General features: G+C 41.7%; 1 protein-coding gene and 1 long non-coding RNA gene across 3 annotated transcripts; one reads left to right on the top strand and one right to left on the bottom strand.

Moving 5' to 3' along the window:
• Positions 1–7812: 7812 nt before the first annotated feature.
• On the top strand, positions 7813–14846 carry LOC116964869. 2 transcript variants are annotated; one of them, XM_042804838.1, is made up of 2 exons: positions 7813–7897; positions 12285–14846. In XM_042804838.1, exon 2 carries the CDS (start codon positions 12422–12424, stop codon positions 14558–14560), a length of 2139 nt encoding a protein of 712 aa, XP_042660772.1. In that variant the 5' UTR covers positions 7813–7897; positions 12285–12421; the 3' UTR covers positions 14561–14846. The 2 variants fall into 2 exon arrangements, with proteins under 2 accessions (XP_042660772.1, XP_042660771.1); XM_042804837.1 differs by having other exon boundaries at positions 12295–14846.
• A 2217-nt stretch (positions 14847–17063) lies between these two features.
• LOC116959571 lies at positions 17064–18452 on the bottom strand. The gene is made up of 4 exons (XR_004405949.2): positions 18378–18452; positions 18238–18291; positions 17705–18142; positions 17064–17202 (listed from the first exon to the last, which is right to left on the bottom strand). It is a non-coding gene; the product is annotated as an uncharacterized LOC116959571 (long non-coding RNA).
• Between the last annotated feature and the right edge of the window lie 2262 nt (positions 18453–20714).

Raw genomic sequence — 20714 nt, forward strand, 5'->3', positions numbered from 1 at the left:
AAGCTGTTTTAATGCATTCAAAAGTGGCACACTAGAGCATGGATGATACAAATTGGATGCCCAATAACCATTACAATCCTAAATTTGAAAGTAAAATGATTGCTTAATAAATAGAATCGGTAACAGCACCAGTCTCCCTTACCATGAATTCCCTACATTTGATGGTTAAGACACCACGTGCCAATTCCACATGTTGGTTCCTGAGGTTGAATGTGATATACAGACTAAGTTCCTGAAAAGCCATAGCCCCACCTCCATTTCTTAGGCCCGGGGACACCGGACCAAGTGTCCCACGGACAGTAACTAATATTTCTAATATTTGCACAGATTTCGAGAGAATTGAAAAGCAGATAAATAGGGTCTCTCTGGTCTTTGGGTAACTAGTCAAAAAAATGACCTGCCCAGGCTTTGCCTGTAGGCGTACAATTTGGCCCAAAAGCTGACTAGAGCAATCACCATATATAACAACAGTTCTATTGGTAGAGATATCTTGATGTCGCAATGCAAACTTTGTCCACAAGGTGTCACTCCAAGGTAAAACACAGATAAGTACAAAAGAGAACGATACTTTACAACTGTCCGTCGCTCTTCAGATTCTTTTCGGGCATGCGAATGATGGATCCGAGTCTCTTTCCCAGATACACTGATAGCATAAAAAGAGGTTAATAGAACAGTAGAAGGTCCTTCCCATTTTGATTCAAACCTATTCTTTTATTTACATTTTTTTTTATATAAACTTTGTCCCCTGGCTGAATGTCATGAACTTGTATTTCAGGGCTTATGCCCTGATACCAATGTGCACATTTGGGTTGCACATTTGGCAAAAATAGTTTTGCAAATACAGAAGGCATTCTGTTACCTGTTTATCTCCATCCAAGAGGCTAGTTTTTGCTGGCACATATGTACCTGGAACAGCAACGATTCTCCCAAAAAGAATTTCAGCAGAGGAAACTCCAACTGGTTGTCCTGGAGTATTCCAGATGTCCCACAGGACTAAATTAAAATCTTCCAGCCATTTAAAACCAGTCTGTTTACAAACTTTAACTAATTTTTCCATTAAAGTTCTGTTCATTCATTCTACCCAGCCAGATGACTCAGGGTGGTATGGAGTATGGAATTTACTAAGAATCCCCAAGGAGTTATAAATCTGAATCAGGATAGCAGCTGTGAAATAGCTTTCCCAATCTGAGTCGATTACTTCGGGCACTCCATATCTCAAAACAATCTCTTTTAATATAGCTTTTACTACAGCCTTAGAGTCATTTTTCCTAGTTGGAAAAGCTTCTACCCATCCTGACAACTGATCAGCTATTACTAACATGTAAGAGTACCCCATAGTTTTCGGCATATCTGCATAATCAATTCGAAGTCTCTGAAAAGGAAAGGTGGCCAAAGGCCTTTTCACGCTAGGAGGTTTTATTCACATTGAAGCGTACTTTCTGCAAAGCTTACATCCTTGGGAATTTCTTTTCGCTGCTGCATAGATTCCTGGTGCTGCCCACAGTCGCTGAATTCAAAGCGCTAAGATTTATAGCCCTCCATAAGTCCTCTCATGGTGCCACCGCGTAATTGGTAACACATACTTTTTTGGAAGGAGAGGCTTGTCGTTCAAAATCCACTGCCCTTCTCACCGGTAGGCTCCCAGTCGAGTCCACTGTTGGTTTTCTTCTTCAGGGAGGTCTTCATATAGCTTATTCACGTCTGAGAGCTCAAGTGTTATTTTGTGTTGTGAAAGAGACATAACAGACACAATTTGTCAGGCGGCTGCTCTACTGGCTCGATAGGCTAGAGAATTTCCCTTTGAGATCATGTCTTGTCTCTGGGTATGGGCCTTTATTTAACTCACAGACATTTCAGACGGTAATTGAATAGAATCTAAAAGATCTTTATCTGTCTTCCACGGGCAACAATTTTTCCCGCTGAAGTCAGAAAACCCCTTTCCTTCCATAAAGTTCCCGTAGCATGATATATGTCAAAGGCATATTTAGAGTCAGTATAAATGTTAACTCTCGCTCCGATCACATATTTGGCAGCTTCAGTGAGCACGACTGTTTCCGTTCCACGTACACCTAAAGCTGTAGGCAAAGATCTGGCTAATAGTACTTGTGTCTCTACGGTAACTGTGAAGCCAGTGCATCTCCAACCTTCTTCATAATACAATGAGCCATCTGTGAAGAGGTTCAAATCGGGGTTATCTTAAGGTTGACCTTTCATGTCGTCTCGCAGCTTGCTAGTTTCACTTAGGAGCTGGACACCATCACGGTCATCTTTCTTTCCATCTGAAGGCAGAGGCATTGAAGTCGTGGGGTTTAGAGTATTGCACCTTTCTGATCTCAGATTGTCAGCCAGTAAGAATTATTTCATATCTATGCCATCGCTGTGGAGACAAAGTTTTTTCTGCATATTGTTTTAACAAGATTTCTACTTCGGAGGTACACATACAGTTAGTGGATGACCTAAAACATTTGTTCTAGTTTTCTCAACCATTTCACCTGCTGCTGCTATTGCTCTGATACAGAAGGGAGTTCCTTTAGTTACTGGATCTAACGTGGAAGAAAAATAGGCAACTGGTCTCTCATGTGGCCCCAAAGTTTGTACCAACACTGTTTTTGCAACTCTCTTTGTTTCATCACAATGCAATTTAAAGTGTTTTGATTAATCCAGAAGTCCTAACGCTGGGGCAGATAAGAGTGCAGCTTTTAAAGTACGAAAAGTTTTCTCCCTTTCAGTGCCTCAAGCAATAGGTTCTATTTCCTCATTTCAACTTGCTTCATGCAGAGGTCTGGCTATCTCACTGAATCCAGGGATCCAAGGACGACAAAATCCCACCTGTCCTAAAAATCCTATTAACTGTTTCTTTGTTACATGTCTAGGTATTTCCTGGATTGCTTGAACTCTTTCAGGATCTATTTCTCATCTCCCTGGTTTTAATATGAATCCCAGATATTTTACTTGCTGTTTGCAAAACTGCAGTTTAGATGCACAGTGCCCCTTTTTAACAAGTTGTATACAGAAGTATTCAGTATCCCAAATACAATATTCCTCAGTTTTATTTGCTAACAATAAATCATCAACATATTGTATTAAAACTAATCTATTTGGAAAAACTAGATCTTGCAGATCATTCTTGAAAATCTGAGAAAAAAATGTTGGTCAACTAGCGAACCCTTGCAGACACCTAGTCCAAGTTAGTTGTTTTCCTTGCCAGGTGAAAGGAGAAATTGGCTGGCTTTCTTCTGCTACTGGAATACTAAAGAAAGCTCCGGTAAGGTCAACTGCTGTAAAATACTGTGCCCAGACTGGCATTTGAGTTAAAATTAGACTAGGATCTGGCACCACAGGCTATGGGGCAATTACATGTTCATTTACTGCTTGCAAATCTCGGACAAATTTATACTCTGGATCTCCATCCTTATCTGTTTTGTGTTTACTCACTGGTAGGTTCGGGGTATTATAGGGACTACGACATTCTTTTAAAATCCCTTTTTCCAAGAAATGTGTAATTTTCTTGCCAATATTCGGAATTGCTTCATTCACAATTGGATATTGCCGAATTGAGGCAGGAGTCCCTCGTTTTGTTTTTATCACAACAGGTTCGGCTGCTTTCAGCAAACCCACTTCATCTCCTGAGATACTACAAAGTTCTCTGGGGACTCCAGCTAATTCAAATGGAATTTTGGTATCATTATGGTTTTGTTCTTTAAATTGAATTATTTCAGAGCCCATCACAACTAATCGGATTCCAGTAGGAGCCAAATAGAAAAACGTACCAAAATCCTGCAAAAGGTCTCACGCCAAAAGGGAAACGGGAGAGTCGGGGGAGATTACAAATCTTCCCCAGACTAGTTTTTCATTCAATACCACTGGTAGGGAAGTAGTAGTAGTAGTGCTCTGGGGCACGAGGTGGGGCCAGGGAGCAGAGGGAACACGGACTTAGAGACAAACAAAGGATTGCTGACACAGTGAGGTATTTGGGAGAGGATGTGAACAGGATACACATGTCCTCAGGGGACCAGGGAGCAAACATCGGCCTCGGACACAAAGGTAAGAGTGCTCTGGGGCACAATGAAAGCCGGAAGAACAGCTGTCTGAATAAGAAAAATACAAAGCCTGCTGCAAAACTAAAGGATGGCCACAGAACACAAGGATGCTCACAGAAAGCATCATGACAGAAATGCAGGCGTGCCAAGGGGGCCAGATACACAGATGGTGGACTCTGGAGGGGATTGGAACATAATACAGATATCCAGAGGGAGTCACAGACCCATGGAAGTCAAACGTGATGGCGAAGAGGAGAAAAGACTGCTCTGAGGAAAAGAAGTCATTCTGAGAAACTGAGAGGGGTACAAATTACACTCCAGAAATAAAAGTGTGCCAAGGAGACCCTCTAAAGTTTGGGGATGAACTGAGAGAAGAGGAAAAAAAACACAAGACCCCAAAAAAATTAAAAAACAGGATATGTGACAAACTAGGAAGAATTAAACAATAGGGATAGACAGCCTGATAAAAGTAGACATAGAAACAACATTTTAAAAGCAAAAGGGTAGAGAAATTTTAAAATAGGGACAGAAACCTAGATAAAAGTATACATCAAAAACAATTGAAAGCATGATGGGATTGTATGAGAAAAAAACTTAAATATAGGGACAGCAAATGAGATAAACAGAGACATAGAAAGAAAATTGAAAAAGTCAGTACCAAACAAAAAAAGAAAAAGGCCAAGAGCTAGATAAAAACAGACACGGGAGAAAAATTCAGAACACAAAAAGATTAAGGAAATAAAAAATAAAAAAGGCCAGCAAAATAAGTAAATAGAAACACAGAAAGTAAATTTTTAAACTGATGGAAAAGATTAAAAAAAAAAAAAAAAGACAGAAAACTAAAGAAAAGTAGACATTAAAAAAAGTGTTAAAGGCCAGCAAATTATGAGATAAAAATAAGGACAGCAAACTCAATAGAGACAAGGGAAGTACATTTTAAAAGGGACAGGGTACATGACACATGGGAAATAAATCAATTTTAGAGATAAAAAGTTTGATAAAAGTAAGCAGATATAAAATTTTAAAATCCAGGGGATTAAAAGAGGTGTGAATTAAAAAATAGAGAGAGCAAAGTAAATAAACCAAGATCTAGACAGAACAATTTAAAAGTGAGGGCAGTAAGGAAAGTGAGGAAATAACTGAAAATATAAAGACAGTGAATGGGGTAAATGTAAGGAGAAAATTTTAAAAGTACTGGGGATTAAGGAAATAGGGGGAAAAAAATAAAAATAACGATCACAAACTACAAAGGAGACGTAGAAAGAAAATTTAAACAGCAAGGGCACTCGGGAAATACTAATTAAAAAAAAAAAAAAAAAAAGCAAACAAACAACAACCACAAAGGGAATAACAGCTGGCATAGAAAGGACAATTTTAAATGGTTTGCAATAGGGAAATAAGGGGAAAATTAAGATATAAGGACAGCAACCTCAAACAGATGGAGAAAGGAGATTTGAAAAGCGGGGGCACACGAAAGACAAGAAATAATTTTTTACAGACAGCAAAGGGAATAAAAGTAGGCATAGAATGCACATTTTAAAAGCAACAGGGATGATGGAAATAAAGGGTAAAAATGAAAAAGAGGGACAGCAAACTAAAAGAGACGGAGGAAGAAAATTTAAAAACACAAGAAAAAATAAGACTTTTCATTTCCCAGTGAACACGATCAGAGAAAAATCTACAAAGCAATGTGGATTACAGAAATAAAGGGAAAAAACTTAAAAAAAAAAATAGGGATGGTGAACTAAAACAGGTGTAGGAAGAAAAATCTCAAAAGCAAGAGCACCAAGGAAAGAGAAAGAAGTAATTAAAAATAAAAGCAGGAAATGGTTTAAAAGTAGACAAAAAATTTTAAAAGCAATGGGGATGAAGGAGCTGTTGAAGAGGCTGCCAAAATAAACAGGATAAACATTTAAAAATAAGCTTTAATTTAAGTACATTCAATTGGCACTCCAGCAGTCAGTAAGGAGCATGAGATTCAAATGTCTGTGAGAGGAAAAGTATTACCATGTAGTTGATTCAAGGAATTTCTAGGACTGAACAACAATCCAAAATGCACAATCACTGACCTAAAGCGAGGGCTCACAATCTTGAGGAGTTTTCCTTGGGCAGTGTCCCCACCCAAGGGGAGAGTCCTCAACCACAGCCTTGCTGCTCCAAAGAGGACTGGCTCAAAAAGGGCTCCCCAGGGGAATCTACTTATACCTGAGCCAAATCAGATCTGTGGTCACTATCATCTCTTACTGGTTGATGGCCCAAATTACCGGAAAGACCTGAGAACAAGGGTGTGAAGAAAGAATCAGGAAGCCCCATCTTCATCCGGCTGGGTGGACTTGCCCCAGGAACCGATCTAAACATAGCAGACAGCAAATTAATACGGAGATGTAGAAAGACTATTTGAAAAGCAACACACAAAGGAAAGGCAATAAATAATTTTTAAAAATGCAAAGGGAATAAAATTAGGCATAGTTAAGGCAATAAAGGGGAAAATTAAAACCAAGGGACAGCGAACTAAAACAGAGACAGAAAGAAAATCTAAAAAGCAAGGGCACTGAGGAGAGATAAGAAAAAAATCAAAGACATTGAAGGGAAAAAAGTAGGCATAGATAATACATTTTAAAATCAATGGGAATTAGGGAAATAAAGGGAAAAAATAAATAAGGACAGTGAACGGAAACAGATGTAGAAAGGAAATCTCAAAAGCGGGGGCACTATTGAAAGACAAGAAATAATTCAAAAACTAAAGACATCAAAAAGGATAGAAGTAGACAGAAAATTTTAAAACCAACATGGATTAAAGAAATCAGGAAAGAATTTCAAAGTACTGACAGTTGACCAAAACTGAGAAGTAAAAGGAAAATGTAAAAAGCGAGGGAACTAAGGAAAGAAAAATAATTAAAAAACAAACACACACCAAAAAAAAAAAAAAAAAAAAAACAGCAAAGGGAATAAAAGTAGGCATAAAAAGACCTAATGAAAAGCAAGGGGTACTAGTGAAGTAAAGGGAAAAACTAAATGATAGGGATGATACAGGGCCAAAATAGGAACAGGGGATGTAAGGGTTAACATGAGAATAGCAAGAAGGGGATAATAGCAAGAAGGGGATAACAAAAGAAAATAGTTCAAGGGAAATAGTTTAGATAACGGTTAACTGTCTGCTTAGTGAGCAGACAGTTTATAAAACACGGTGAGCTCTCTAGGCTTTATCAGTACCAAGCCGGTTGGAACTAGACCCACGGTTTGGACAACAGCCAGTAAGAAACTGAGTATGCGCAAAACCTGGGGTCACAGAGCGGACAGGAGGAAGAGGAGCTTGACTTCATCCCCAAAGACCCCCACGACCACCACCAGAAGACACTGCGCAGACTCAACTAGGAGGAGATTATGGAAATGCTAATTATAATATGAAGCGGGGATAGGTGTTGAATATGTATAGGCGTATTGCGAAATATTATGAATATGTAATCATTTGCTCTATAAATTTTAGGTAACAGCATCACACGTTGGGTACACAATAGGAGGAGTTATCCCCTGTGTACCTCAGCGCTGAATAAACATACCTACTTTACAATCTATCAGATTGTGGAGTCTATTTCCGCACGTCAGTTTTGGCGAGCCAGCCAGGAGACTCTCTGCTCGACTACGGGATCGACTGCGGGGCGGACTCTCCCAGGCGCGCCCCGAGCACTTTCCTCGGAGGAGCCTCCGCTACCAGCCGCTCACCGTGGGGGGGCAGACAAGGACTTCCTGAAGCCGCGGACTAAACGGTATGTTTAAGGATAGGAGCCTGTAAGTCGTACGCGTGGCTGGGGCAGCTGGTAAATCGCGCAGAGACGTCTGGCGTGCAGCTAAGCCGGGTAGGTGCACCGAAAAGGCGCGAATTCGTGCGGGTTAGGGGACTCTAGGGGGCAATTACACCTTGCCACAGACCGATAGAGCGGTCGCCGGCTCCAATCGGGGACCTGTTGGCCGAGAGGGCGGCCACAGGCAGGAGTGATTGAAAAGGCCTTTGTTCTGTTGTGTTTTTTTTGTTTTTTTTGTTTTTTTTTTTTCTTTTCTCTTGCTGAAAGTGTTGTAAGTGTGTGGACTTGTAAGTGCGTGGACGTCCGTGAGATTGTGAGATTGTGAGTGAATGCTGTGTGGTGATTGTGTTAAGTGTGAGCGTTTGGAGTGAGTGTTTTACAAAAACAAGATGGGTAATACTCAGGGAGGGATATTAAAAAAGAGCCCTCTCGGCTGTATACTCGCCCATTGGCGGGATATTGCAGGGAGCGGAGGTACGGAAAGCAGAAAGACTCTTGTAAAATATTGCAATCAGTGGTGGCCGCTGTATAAGCTGGAGGATGGTGCTAAATGGCCGCTTAATGGAACACTGGACTATAACACTCTGTTACAACTTATGTTGTTTATAAGGAGAGAAGGAAAATGGGATGAGGTATCATATGCGGATATGTTTTTTACTTTGCGAAATCACCCAGAGTGGCAAAGGGACTGTGGGTTAGTACCCCCACAGGACCCTATGGTGCTCGCACTTGAACGAGAAAATAAGGAAAGTAGGGGTAAGTTGAAAAGGTGTTGCTCATCATGTAGTATTGGACAGAGATGTACAAAGGTGGATAAGGTGGAAAACTTCAGAAGCTGCGCCCTACGGAAAGTAGGAATCTGGAGGTATTGTTAGAGGAGGCGTGGAAAGTGTTTAGCAACAGGGAAGAAGAATGTCGACAAGGACAGATGAAGTTGATGGCCACTCTGGTTCAGAGACCGGCCAGGCAACGACCGCGGCTGGGGTGGGATCAGTGTGCTTTGTGTAAGGGCTTCGGGCATTGGAAAAAGGAATGTCCAAGGAGTAGGAGGGAGAATGGGAAGGCTTCAAGGAATGTAAAAATAGCAAATGTAACAGAGGACTGACGGGGACCTGGGGGATCTACCCTGGCGGATCCACTGGTTAAAATTAAGCTGGGGAGAAAAAAAGAAGAAGTAGAATTTTTGGTAGACACAGGAGCAACGTATTCGGTTTTGAATCAAGCTTTAATACCACTGGGGAATGACTATGTTATGGTAAAGGGAGCGACCGGCCAATCTGAAAAGGCGTATTTTTGTAAACCTTTAGAGTATAAATTGGGAAAGCAATGGGGAATTCATAAATTCCTTTATATGCCTAACTCCCCAAAAGCTCTCCTGGGGAGGGACTTGCTGGAACAACTGGAAGCAAAAATTGTCTTTGAAAAAGGGGAAGTCACCTTGGAGGTAAAAGATCAGCAGTACATTCAAGTGCTGAGTCTCACTCTAACTAGTTCTTCGTCAGGAGGAGAAATTAGTGAGGAAATTTTAGACCAAGTATATCCGGGAGTTTGGGCTACCGATGTACCTGGAAGGGCGAAAAACGCTCTACCGATTGAGATCAAGATTAAGGAAGGTCAATGACCGGTGAGAATTAAACAGTATCCTTTAAAAAGGGAGGATAGGGAAGGAATCCGACCGGTAATAGAAAAATTTTTGCAATTAGGGTTATTAGAAGAGTGTGAGTCTGAGTTCAATACCCCTATACTGCCCATTCGGAAACCTGATGGGTCGTATAGGGTGGTTCAGGACTTACGGGCTGTGAATAAAATAGTTGAAGATCTCCACCCAGTGGTAGCAAACCCATATACCCTGTTAACTGTATTAACACCAGAGTTGATTTGGTTTACTGTCTTAGATTTGAAGGACGCCTTCTTTTGCCTTCCTCTCCATAAAGCCAGCCAAAAGTTGTTTGCATTTGAGTGGGAAAATCCTAAAACTGGTCGAAAGACCCAACTCACCTGGACGGTGTTGCCACAAGGGTTCAAGAATAGCCCTACTCTTTTTGGCAACCAGCTTGCAAAGGACTTGGAATCCTGGGAAGCCCCATCCGAGAAAGGAAAATTATTGCAGTACGTGGACGACATTTTGATCGCTACTGAGACAGAAGAGGACTGTGCAACGTGGACGGTGAGCTTGTTAAATTTTTTGGGACTGCGGGGGTATCGAGTTTCTAAGAAGAAAGCCCAGGTGATACAACGTAAAGTAAACTACCTGGGCTATGAGATCACTGCAGGGCAAAGAACTTTGGGACAGTCCCGTAAGGAAGCCATATGTCAAACCCCGAAACCTCAGACAGTAAAAGAATTAAGAACCTTTTTGGGAATGACGGGGTGGTGCAGGCTATGGATCTATAATTATGGACTGCTTGTTAAGCCCCTGTATGCGCTAACAAACACCGAACAGACGCACCTTGAATGGGATGAGGAGGCTGAGCAAGCCTTCGATTCACTGAAGAAGGCTTTGATGTCGGCCCCGGCTCTAGGACTCCCAGATGTGAGTAAACCGTTTTTTCTCTTTTCTCATGAGAAGCAGGGCATTGCCCTGGGAATACTGGCACAAGACCTAGGTCCATATCGACGAGCTGTCGCCTATCTCTCTAAACAACTAGATGCAACTGCAAAAGGGTGGCCTGGGTGTCTGCGAGCGGTGGCTGCCCTGATACTGAACATACAGGAAGCTCGGAAGTTCACTCTGGGCCAGAAAATGACTGTCTATGTGTCACATACAGTGTCGGCAGTCCTGGAAGCAAAGGGAGGGCATTGGCTCTCCCCACAAAGATTTCTGAGATACCAAGCTGCACTAGTAGAACAAGATGATGTACAGATAATAGTCACTAATATTATCAACCCAGCTTCTTTCCTCAGTGGTAACATGGGAGAACCAGTGCACCATGACTGCTTGGAAACAATTGAGGCAACATACTCAAGTCGCCCTGACCTAAAAGAAAGCCCCATGAAGGATGAAGAGAGCTGGTTCACGGATGGAAGCAGTTACGTCCTGAACGGTAATCGATATGCGGGGTATGCCGTTACCACCAGTCAAAAGGTAATAGAATCAGGACCTCTGCCTGCAAATACGTCTGCGCAAAAGGCAGAAATACTTGCTTTAACCCGAGCCCTGGAACTAGCTAAGGGTAAGATCATAAACATATACACGGACTCCAAGTATGCTTTTGGAGTTGTGCATGCACATGGAGCAATCTGGAAAGAAAGGGGACTATTGAACTCCCAAGGGAAAAACATTAAACATGCGGAAGAAATTTTGAAGCTATTGGAAGCTGTTCAATTTCCTAAGAAGGTGGCAATTATGCATATTAAAGCACACCAAAAGGTGAGCTCTGAATTGGAAAAAGGAAACGAGCTGGCGGATAGGGAGGCAAAACGGGCGGCCAAAATAGAGATAAAGACTGAAGGAGCACTTATTCCCGATAGGCAAATTTCCTTGGAAAGTAAACCAGAATATACCAGGGAGGATCAGAAACTTATTGCAGATCTGGAAGGGACATATAACAAGGAAGGGTGGGCTTATACCCCACAGGGGAAATTAATTATCCCCTCTCATTTACTATGGCATTTTACACGAGAGGAGCATAGAAAGAGACACTGGGGAGCAGAAGCTTTGTATAGTCATTTGATAAAAGAGATTGTAGCCAGGAATTTGTATACCACGGTAAGGCAGGTGACTCAACAATGCGACATCTGCCTCCGGACTAATCCCAAAAACGCCCCCAAACTAGAAATGGGTCAGATTGGGAAGGGCAACGGACCTGGGCAACAATGGCAAGTAGATTTTACAGAATTACCAAGAAAAGGGGGGTATCGATATTTGTTGGTACTGACTGATACCTTTTCAGGCTGGCCAGAAGCATTCCCTACTAGAACCGCAAAGGCTCGGGAAGTAACTAAAGTACTGATACAAGAAATAATACCACGATTTGGGGTTCCGGCAATCCTATCCTCAGATAGAGGACCACACTTTGTCTCAAAAGTAGTACAACAAATTAGCCACCATTTGGGTATAGATTGGCAGCTTCACACCCCGTATCGCCCTCAGTCAAGCGGTCAAGTGGAAAAGATGAACCACTTAATCAAACAGCAAATTGTAAAATTGGGGCAAGAAGCAAACCTGACATGGCCTCAGTCCTTGCCCTTGGCCCTTTTACGCATACGGACAAGGCCAAGGGCAAGGGAAGGGCTGAGCCCCTTTGAAATTTTATATGGACAACCATACGGGGTACAAAAAGGAATATCCACACAAATTGGAGATGAAATTATGAGCTCCTACATGGTGGCGTTAGGGAAACAACTCAATAAGATCAGAAAACATGTAATTGGTACTCGAGGTAGAGGGCTGGATGGACCTGTACATAATATACAACCTGGGGACTATGTATATGTTAAGTCTCTTACAGAAAAAACCTTGGAGCCACGGTGGGAAGGGCCATTCCAGGTGCTGCTCACGACGTTCACAGCCATCAAGATTAAGGAATACTCGGCCTGGATACATCACACCCGAGTGAAGAAAGCCCCTAAATCTCCATGGAAAGTTACCCAAGTTCAACCAGGAAGATTACGCTTCTCACGATAAGTCTGATAATCATTTTTCCTTTAATGTATAGTCAAAGGTTCAGTGAATGGCCATGGTCCCAGGCCCACATTGGGTATACTGGAAGTATGGGGATAGGCAGCACACACACGACTCTAAATTTGGCTACTACAGTTATACAGGGGATAAATGTGAGCTCAAAAGAAGAATGGAATCACACCTATCAAGGAGTACAACAATTGCAGGGAACATTGGGACAAGAAATTAAAATAGGATGCAGAGCAATTAATGAGTCTACTCACTGGGCAGCAAAACAGATCACAGTAAGAACACGTATGGAATCTGGGGAACCGGGCGCCCTTTTAGCAAACCAAGTCTGTGATACAACAAAATCAGATTGTTGGTATAACTCTACTCTTAACCAATCAATTTCCGTAGTATGTCTCTGGGTCAAGGGGCAGCCGATATTGGGATTATCCTTCAGATTTCATATAATAATAAACAACGCAACAACAACACCAACAACTGAGAAGACAACCAGCACAACAACAACAGCGCCAGACACAACTCAAACAACTCAACCCCAAACAAAACCAGGGCCTAAGATTTATGAAGTTGGCCCATATATGATTAGGAATGTGGGCCAACAACAATTATTATTTAACCCAGATTGGTCTCTTAAGCGTGTTGAATTGATAATACAGACTAATATCTCCGAAATCCAACCAGCCTGTCTTCCTTTCGTAGAAACATCTTTCAAGGGCTGGACGAGATGGACACAAAAACAAATGCACCTTGAAAGCAGAACAAAAAGAGATTTAACTGGAGTATTAGGAACGGGGTTGGGAGTCTTGAATAGAATCGATTCAGAAGTATTAATGAACAAGTTGGTCACTGCAACAAGTGATTTAACAAGGCTAAAGCAGCCTCTGCAGTCATCTTTGTTGGCATTGGGAACTAGTCAGTGGCAAGTTTCAAAAATATTGCCAATATGGGAAAAGAATGAGGACCAAGATCACAGATTAATACTAGATGCACTTAATATGGCCCAGAATAATGTGTCTTTAGCTTTTAGTTGTATACAGGCACAGTTATGGCTGCAGGCAACCGCTGCCTTGATCATAAGGGAAGGGAATGAAAGAATTTTTCCAGTTGAAATCCGAAAGGCTGTTTGGGACGAAGCTACCAATTTTGAAAGAAGATTCCAATCTTGGTGGACTATGGTGAATTTTACCTATGACTCCACTACTAACATGGCTACTGCCTTTGTGCTCACCATACGTAATGCTACAGTTTATGTAATCCATCCCATCATCGCATTAGGGTTAAACCATGAGGATACAGTGCTCTATCCTTCAGAGCATAGAGCATGGGCCCGGAAGGAGAATGAGAAATGGCAGACTGTAAACGTGGAATCTTGTATTACTCGAGAACAACAGGGGTTCATCTGTGAAAGTAATACAATTGACACCAGAGACATATGCCTTGACACTGAGCAAAGTATCTGTCACTTCGAAATTCACCCAGATAATAGTAAGAAAACTGTGATTATATATGCTGGTCAAGGCTGTATATGTTTAAGAACCGCTTGTGTATTCGTAGAGATAGATCCTGACAATGTAACTTTGTTTACTGGGAATCATTCTAATTTTTGTATTTGTAACTTTGTTAAGATTACTGGGTGTGACTTTGTATATTGGGCACCAGTGGTTTCCCACCAGTTGATAAAATCTAAAATCATAAATTATCTCGAATTATCACCTACACCTATTGGAATGAACCTTACATTAGTAAGGCAATTGATTAAACATCAAGATTTGTTAGGGATCTTGAGAGAAATTCAGAGAAACGGAGAGAAAACTTTAGTTACTATACACCATGATACAAAAGAAATAAACAGGGTTTTGCAAAGAACAAAACAAGATGCAAGTCACAACTGGTGGGATACTCTTTTCGGTTGGTCGCCTTCTGCAACAGGGATTCTTAACATTATGATACACCCCATTGTGATTCTACTAGGTAGTTTAGGAATTTTATTAGTACTAACCATCATTTTGTATTTATGGGTCTGGAGAATGTTTAAAAGAATAACAGCGATGCATGAGGCTTTATATTATTTGGGGGATTGCTGAAGTAAAAGAATTTACTCAGTATAATAAGAAAAGGGGGGATTGATACAGGGCCAAAATAGGAACAGGGGATGTAAGGGTTAACATGAGAATAGCAAGAAGGGGATAATAGCAAGAAGGGGATAACAAAAGAAAATAGTTCAAGGGAAATAGTTTAGATAACGGTTAACTGTCTGCTTAGTGAGCAGACAGTTTATAAAACACGGTGAGCTCTCTAGGCTTTATCAGTACCAAGCCGGTTGGAACTAGACCCACGGTTTGGACAACAGCCAGTAAGAAACTGAGTATGCGCAAAACCTGGGGTCACAGAGCGGACAGGAGGAAGAGGAGCTTGACTTCATCCCCAAAGACCCCCACGACCACCACCAGAAGACACTGCGCAGACTCAACTAGGAGGAGATTATGGAAATGCTAATTATAATATGAAGCGGGGATAGGTGTTGAATATGTATAGGCGTATTGCGAAATATTATGAATATGTAATCATTTGCTCTATAAATTTTAGGTAACAGCATCACACGTTGGGTACACAATAGGAGGAGTTATCCCCTGTGTACCTCAGCGCTGAATAAACATACCTACTTTACAATCTATCAGATTGTGGAGTCTATTTCCGCACGTCAGGGAAAGTGAACTAAGACAGCCATGTAGCAAGAACAGTTTAAAAGTGAGGGCACTAAAGACAGACAATAAGGTAGACAAAGAAGCACCACAAGTGGGAAAACAGTAGACAGAACATTCAAAAAGAAACGGTAATTAAGGAGATAAAGAATTTTTTAAAAATAATAGCACTAAAGAAAAAAAATTAATGAAAAATTACTAAAAGCTATGGGCGTAAGAGAGAAAAGAACTAAAAACACAGACATCAAACTAAAGCAGCCATAGGAAAAAAAAAAACAGAAAAAGTGAGCGCACTAAGGGCAGACAAGAAATTATTTTAAAATGAAGATGGCAAAGTAAAGATGGTGAACAGGATAAAAGTAGACAGAAAACTATAAAAATCAACTGTAAATAAAATATAAGGAAAGAAATTTTAAGTGACTACACTATGGAAAGAGAAGAAAATAATGTTAAAAATATATTGAAGGGAAAAAAGTAGGCATAAGAAGAACATTTAAGAAGCACTAATAATAGTGCCCTAATAGGCACTATTATTAGTGCCTGTTATAGGCACTAGAGAATTAAAGGAAAAAGTTATGAAATAAGGAGAGCAAAGTAAAACACATGTAGAGAGAAAATTCAGAAAGCAAGGGCACAAAGGAAAGTCAAGAAATCAAGCCAGGGAAATCAAGACAGTGAATGGGATAAATGTTAGAAGAAATTTTTAAAATCACTGGAGCTTAAAGAACTAAGGAAAAAATTTAGAAGTAGCAATGGCAAACTAAAACAGACATAGAAAGAAAATGTAAAGAGCAAGGGCACCCAGGAAAGACAAATCCATTTAGAAAAACAGCAAAGGGAATAAAAGCAGGCATATAAAGAAAAATTAAAACTTAGAGGGGTAGGGAAGTAAGGGGGAAAATTAAAATAGAGACGGCAAACTCAGATTGAGAAACAAAATTTTAAAAGTGACGGCACTAAGGGAAGATGAAAACTAATTAAGACATAAGACAGTGAAGGGGCTAAAGGGAGGCAGGAAAATGTTAACAAATGTTAAGACAGCTGTGTGCAAACAGAACTCTCAACAGCAGAGCTTCAGGTGCCACCTAGCTTGGCACTGGAAGAGATGACTGACTGCTCAAGAACACATAGAGTGCAACACACACCAGACACATCCGTGGTTTAGGCTACACTTGCAAAATAAGGAGGGCTCAACAGGCACTATGCCAGGGAGGCGATGTACTCAAGACTCTCAGGAGGGATACTGAGATGCCTGCTGATGACAGAGGTATGGAGACATCAAGGCCTGAGGACAGTACAGTATAAGACACAGAAGAGAGACTACACAAACTAGAGACACAGGCTGGAACTTGCCTCACCTGGCACACGCTAGCGTCATGCTGAAACACTGCCTTCCTAAAGGGGGCTGTTCCTGGACAGCCCTCTTCTCTAAACTAATTTTAAACTCCCTCCCTGCAGTTCCCAACCTTGTCCCCTCCTCCCAGCCCTAGTCCCTCAGCTTAGCTTTCAGAGGGCTGTGGATCTGAACACATCCTTCACAAAAAAACACAGCAGTTCACTGGGATGTTCCTGCAGTTGCCAGCTTCCTCTTCATCATCTGCAATAAAAAACAGACATAACACAAAACACTACCGGCAGTCAGCTTCACACTGGTCAATGCCTACCTCCTCCACACCATCCTCCTCTTAAGAAGCACTGTGGACTTGCCCTCATCTGCTCTGAGCCAATTCCAAAGTTCCACACTGCAGCAGTCGTGGCTTGTAGCACTTAAATTTCCAAGAGACACAAAATTACTGCTGCACTTGTGAGCCATCACCAGCCCCCTGATCCTCCTCGCTACTATTCCCAACTCACCTCATTATCCAGTGGCAAAGGTGGTTTGCCCGAGCCAGCTCTGGTGCCAATAATTCCACTTAACACAGGCACCCACTTAATCTCGACACCACTCACTGACCCACCACCTTCTTATGGGTCTCCGCTCGCCTCCTCCGTCACTCTTTCGTGCGCATCCTGTCCCTATTCATCTGAAAAAAAGTTATTAAACGATTCACCCGAATGCTGAGTAATAGCTTAACAAATCCAGAGGTCTCAATTCCAGTTAGGAATACCATCTAGAGTCCAGCTACAGCCTGCCATTAAAAAACAAACAAAATCACTACACCACACCACCTCAAACTGTAAAGCCCCAGTCCTACAAGCCTGAACACCTAGGAGATTCAATCTGCTTCATTACTGCCAAACAGTACGTGTCCCTGGACAGCCCTCTTGCCTACGGTAACTCTAAAACCCCTCCCTGCAATTCCCAACTTTGTCCCCTGTCCCAGTCTAATGTCAGGGGAGGTTTTGATATGATCCCAAGAGCAAGATTAAGATGCAAACAAGGTCAAATGCCATATACCCAGAACAGTTTCTGTTATCAGAAGTAGAAAAATAGTAGCGATGGGATACAATGGAATGAAAAGGCAGAATGGAATGAAAAGGCAGAAATCAAGCAAACAGTAGGAATTGAGTAGCAAGGATAGTCACCACCATGGATCTGTGGCATCCCATTGGTCTTCAGTGGTGGGCACGCACCGCGGCTTGTTTCCATGGTCTTTTTATAGAGCACAGTCCGACACACATGCGCATGTCTCGTGTGCTGTCCACATGCTTTATGTTTCATCTATCACACAACTTTTGCATGATCAGCAAACAAAACGACTTTGCACATCTCTGCATGCATACATGTGATGTTTTTCTCAAGCTGGAGGCCTCCGTGACCTTGCAAGCGTCCTTGTAGGCAGGCAATCTTTGAGACAAACAGTTCACAGTTCAGTCTCTTACATGCCCTCCTGCCAGAGCCCTCTCACAAACTTCAGTCCTTCAACTTAGCTTTCAGAGGGCCAGGGCTCTGAATCCATCCTCAACCAAAACTACATCAGCTAACCAGGATTTTCCTGCCATTGCCAGGTTCCTCATCATCATCTACACAAAAACAGTGCCAGCAGTAAGCATCATGTCCATCGACGCAGACCTCTTCCACAACACTGTCCTCAAAAGCAACATGGCCTTCCACTCACCTGCTCCGTGTCAACTCCAGAGTCGGACACCACAGCCATCATCGCTTGTGGCACCTAAGATATCAAAAGACAGAAAACTACTGTTGCGGTTGTGAGAAACCACCAGTCCCTTGCACTTCCTCTGTATTACCCCAGCTCACCTCAAATGCTCATCCAATTCCAAAGGCTGCCTGCACAGCACCTGGAAACCCAGAGAAACACTTAACCGAGCTACCACGGTATTCTCTGCACTTAGACACCAACACAGCCAACAACCAACTCGCCCTCTCGGACCGCTCATCAGCACGTGGCCTCCACCCTCAGCCTGCTTGGGGCACCTGCAAAAACCAAAGCAACAGACACATGCTGAGATACTACCTAAAAACACAGCCTGCCCACAGCTTATCACTCTACATCTGCAAAACCAATATCAAACAAGTCACCCGGATGTTGACCACCAGCTTAACAAATCCAGAGGTCTTGTTTCCATTTAGGATTACCATCTAGACTCCAACAACAGCCTGCCATTAAAACAAGAAAACCAAAACAACATTAAGCCCTACACATACAAGCCTTAATATCTTTGAGATTCAATCTGTCCAACTACTATTCAAGCAGCCTCTCTGTTAAAGGAGACTCGAACTCCGTCGTGGGTTACTCTAGGATTTTATTCAGGTCCAGCAGCGTTGGGTCACCTCCGCAGAGAGTAACAGCTTACGTGAGTTCGCATACATGTATTTATGCACCTACAAAGCATTACCTAATCCAAAATACACAGAATTATACTTTATCAGTCATTATTATCTTGACAGTGGGTTTCACATCTTGTTCTGGAGTCTGACCACTTCGTTGTTTTGTTTCTTCTTTCTTTTAGTCTTCAAGGACGATTACCCCAAGTTCTGTACGTCTCAGGTCTTAGTAGTCACAATGATAGATCTCCCATCGCTTCGGTAGCTAAGGGTCAGTTTCTCATACATCAACATCCTTTGAACTGTCAGGCACATCATTACCTTTGTTACAACATTTTATTGATGCTCTATTCGGTTGACTGCGCATGCAGCCCTGGGCTGGGGCTATGCAGGGGACAGAGCTGATAGAACAGCTTGTGCAGCAGCACTGCATTGCAACATTTTCCCAACAGTCCCCCCTTTTCTTTTAGGATACTCACTATCCTATCGGATACAATAGGGTCTGGTGGGAATTCGAGATAAACACGAGACACAACACTGACACACAAACATTACCGTGATCAAAATGATTATGACTAAAACAACTACCGTTAGAATCTTCTTGATTAAAGTTGGAAAATCAGGAATCCAAGAAGTAGCCCATTGCCATAAATCACTAACACCCCATGATACATTGTCTCGTTGCACAACTTGCATCATATGGCTTACTTCCCAAATTTGATGTACATCTGTTAACAATTCTCCTGTTTTATCGATAAACATACAACAACTGGTATTTAAAATGGTACACACTCCTCCTTGGGATGCTAATAACAAATCTAAGGCCATTCTATTCTGCAAAACCACTTGTGACAAATTAGAAAATTCTTCTTGTACAGTTAACAACCCCTTCGCTGTGGCATTGGCTAGCTTTTCAATTTCCCCTGAAATATTTAAAACTGCTTTTTCCAATTCACTTACTCCCAATCCAGGTATAAGCCATCGTGCAAAGGCATGAAATCCTGTAGGCCTTTCTACTAACGGATTCAAAATACTCCTCTTTGTGCGCTTAAAAAATGATCGATGCCAAAGATTTTCATCAGCCTGATGAGGAATAAATTCTTCATCTGAGGCTACAATTCCTAAAGTACAGATGCCTCCCCATTTTGGTGGCAAAACTTTGTAAGCATATTCTCCACACAATCAATAAATTCCAGGGATAGCAGATACCATATATCCTTCAGTGGCATTGTTCTGTATTGTAGTTAAATTGTCGCATCTCAAAGTCCAATTACCTACGAACACATGTCTATGACAAGAACCCGTGTTGGTATTTCCAAAGGGATAACATCTTTGCACACAATTCACAAAGGTATTATTTTGTAAAATCGTGTGAGAAAGTGTCAGGGCATGATTAGTAAAATTCTCCATCTGTATTGTGTGGTTCCATAGATAGTGCAAAGATGAATTTACTAAAATAGGGATTCCTATCAAATTTACCCCATGATGTGCAGATCGTTGCATCGCTGCACATATCCACCAATTTGAAATATTTAAATTGTCCGCAAATCGATGCATCAAAGTGACGTGACTATTATCATCCCAATACCGGTAGTGGCCTAATTCTACTGAATCAACACTGCGTCTTAATCTCATCAATTTTTGGTATTGCTGCTTTCTGAGATATAACTTTTTTGCTAAAGAAAAGGAAAGTTGAGAACTGTTCCTTGCAGGAGGGGTCGGCCAAGCTATGTCCCAAGTTTGTAGAAGGTGTAAAACTAGCATAAACCTTTCATTCGGGTACGAGATTGAAAAATTTCTACAACAGGG

Source organism: Tyto alba, unplaced genomic scaffold, assembly GCF_018691265.1.
Source record: "Tyto alba isolate M040663 unplaced genomic scaffold, T.alba_DEE_v4.0 Super-Scaffold_42, whole genome shotgun sequence".
Classification (NCBI taxonomy): domain Eukaryota; kingdom Metazoa; phylum Chordata; class Aves; order Strigiformes; family Tytonidae; genus Tyto; species Tyto alba.

Coding starts and splice junctions, on each gene's coding strand:
- LOC116964869 (XM_042804838.1), top strand. CDS start 12,422: ATGGAAAGTTACCCAAGTTCAACCAGGAAGATTACGCTTCTCACGATA.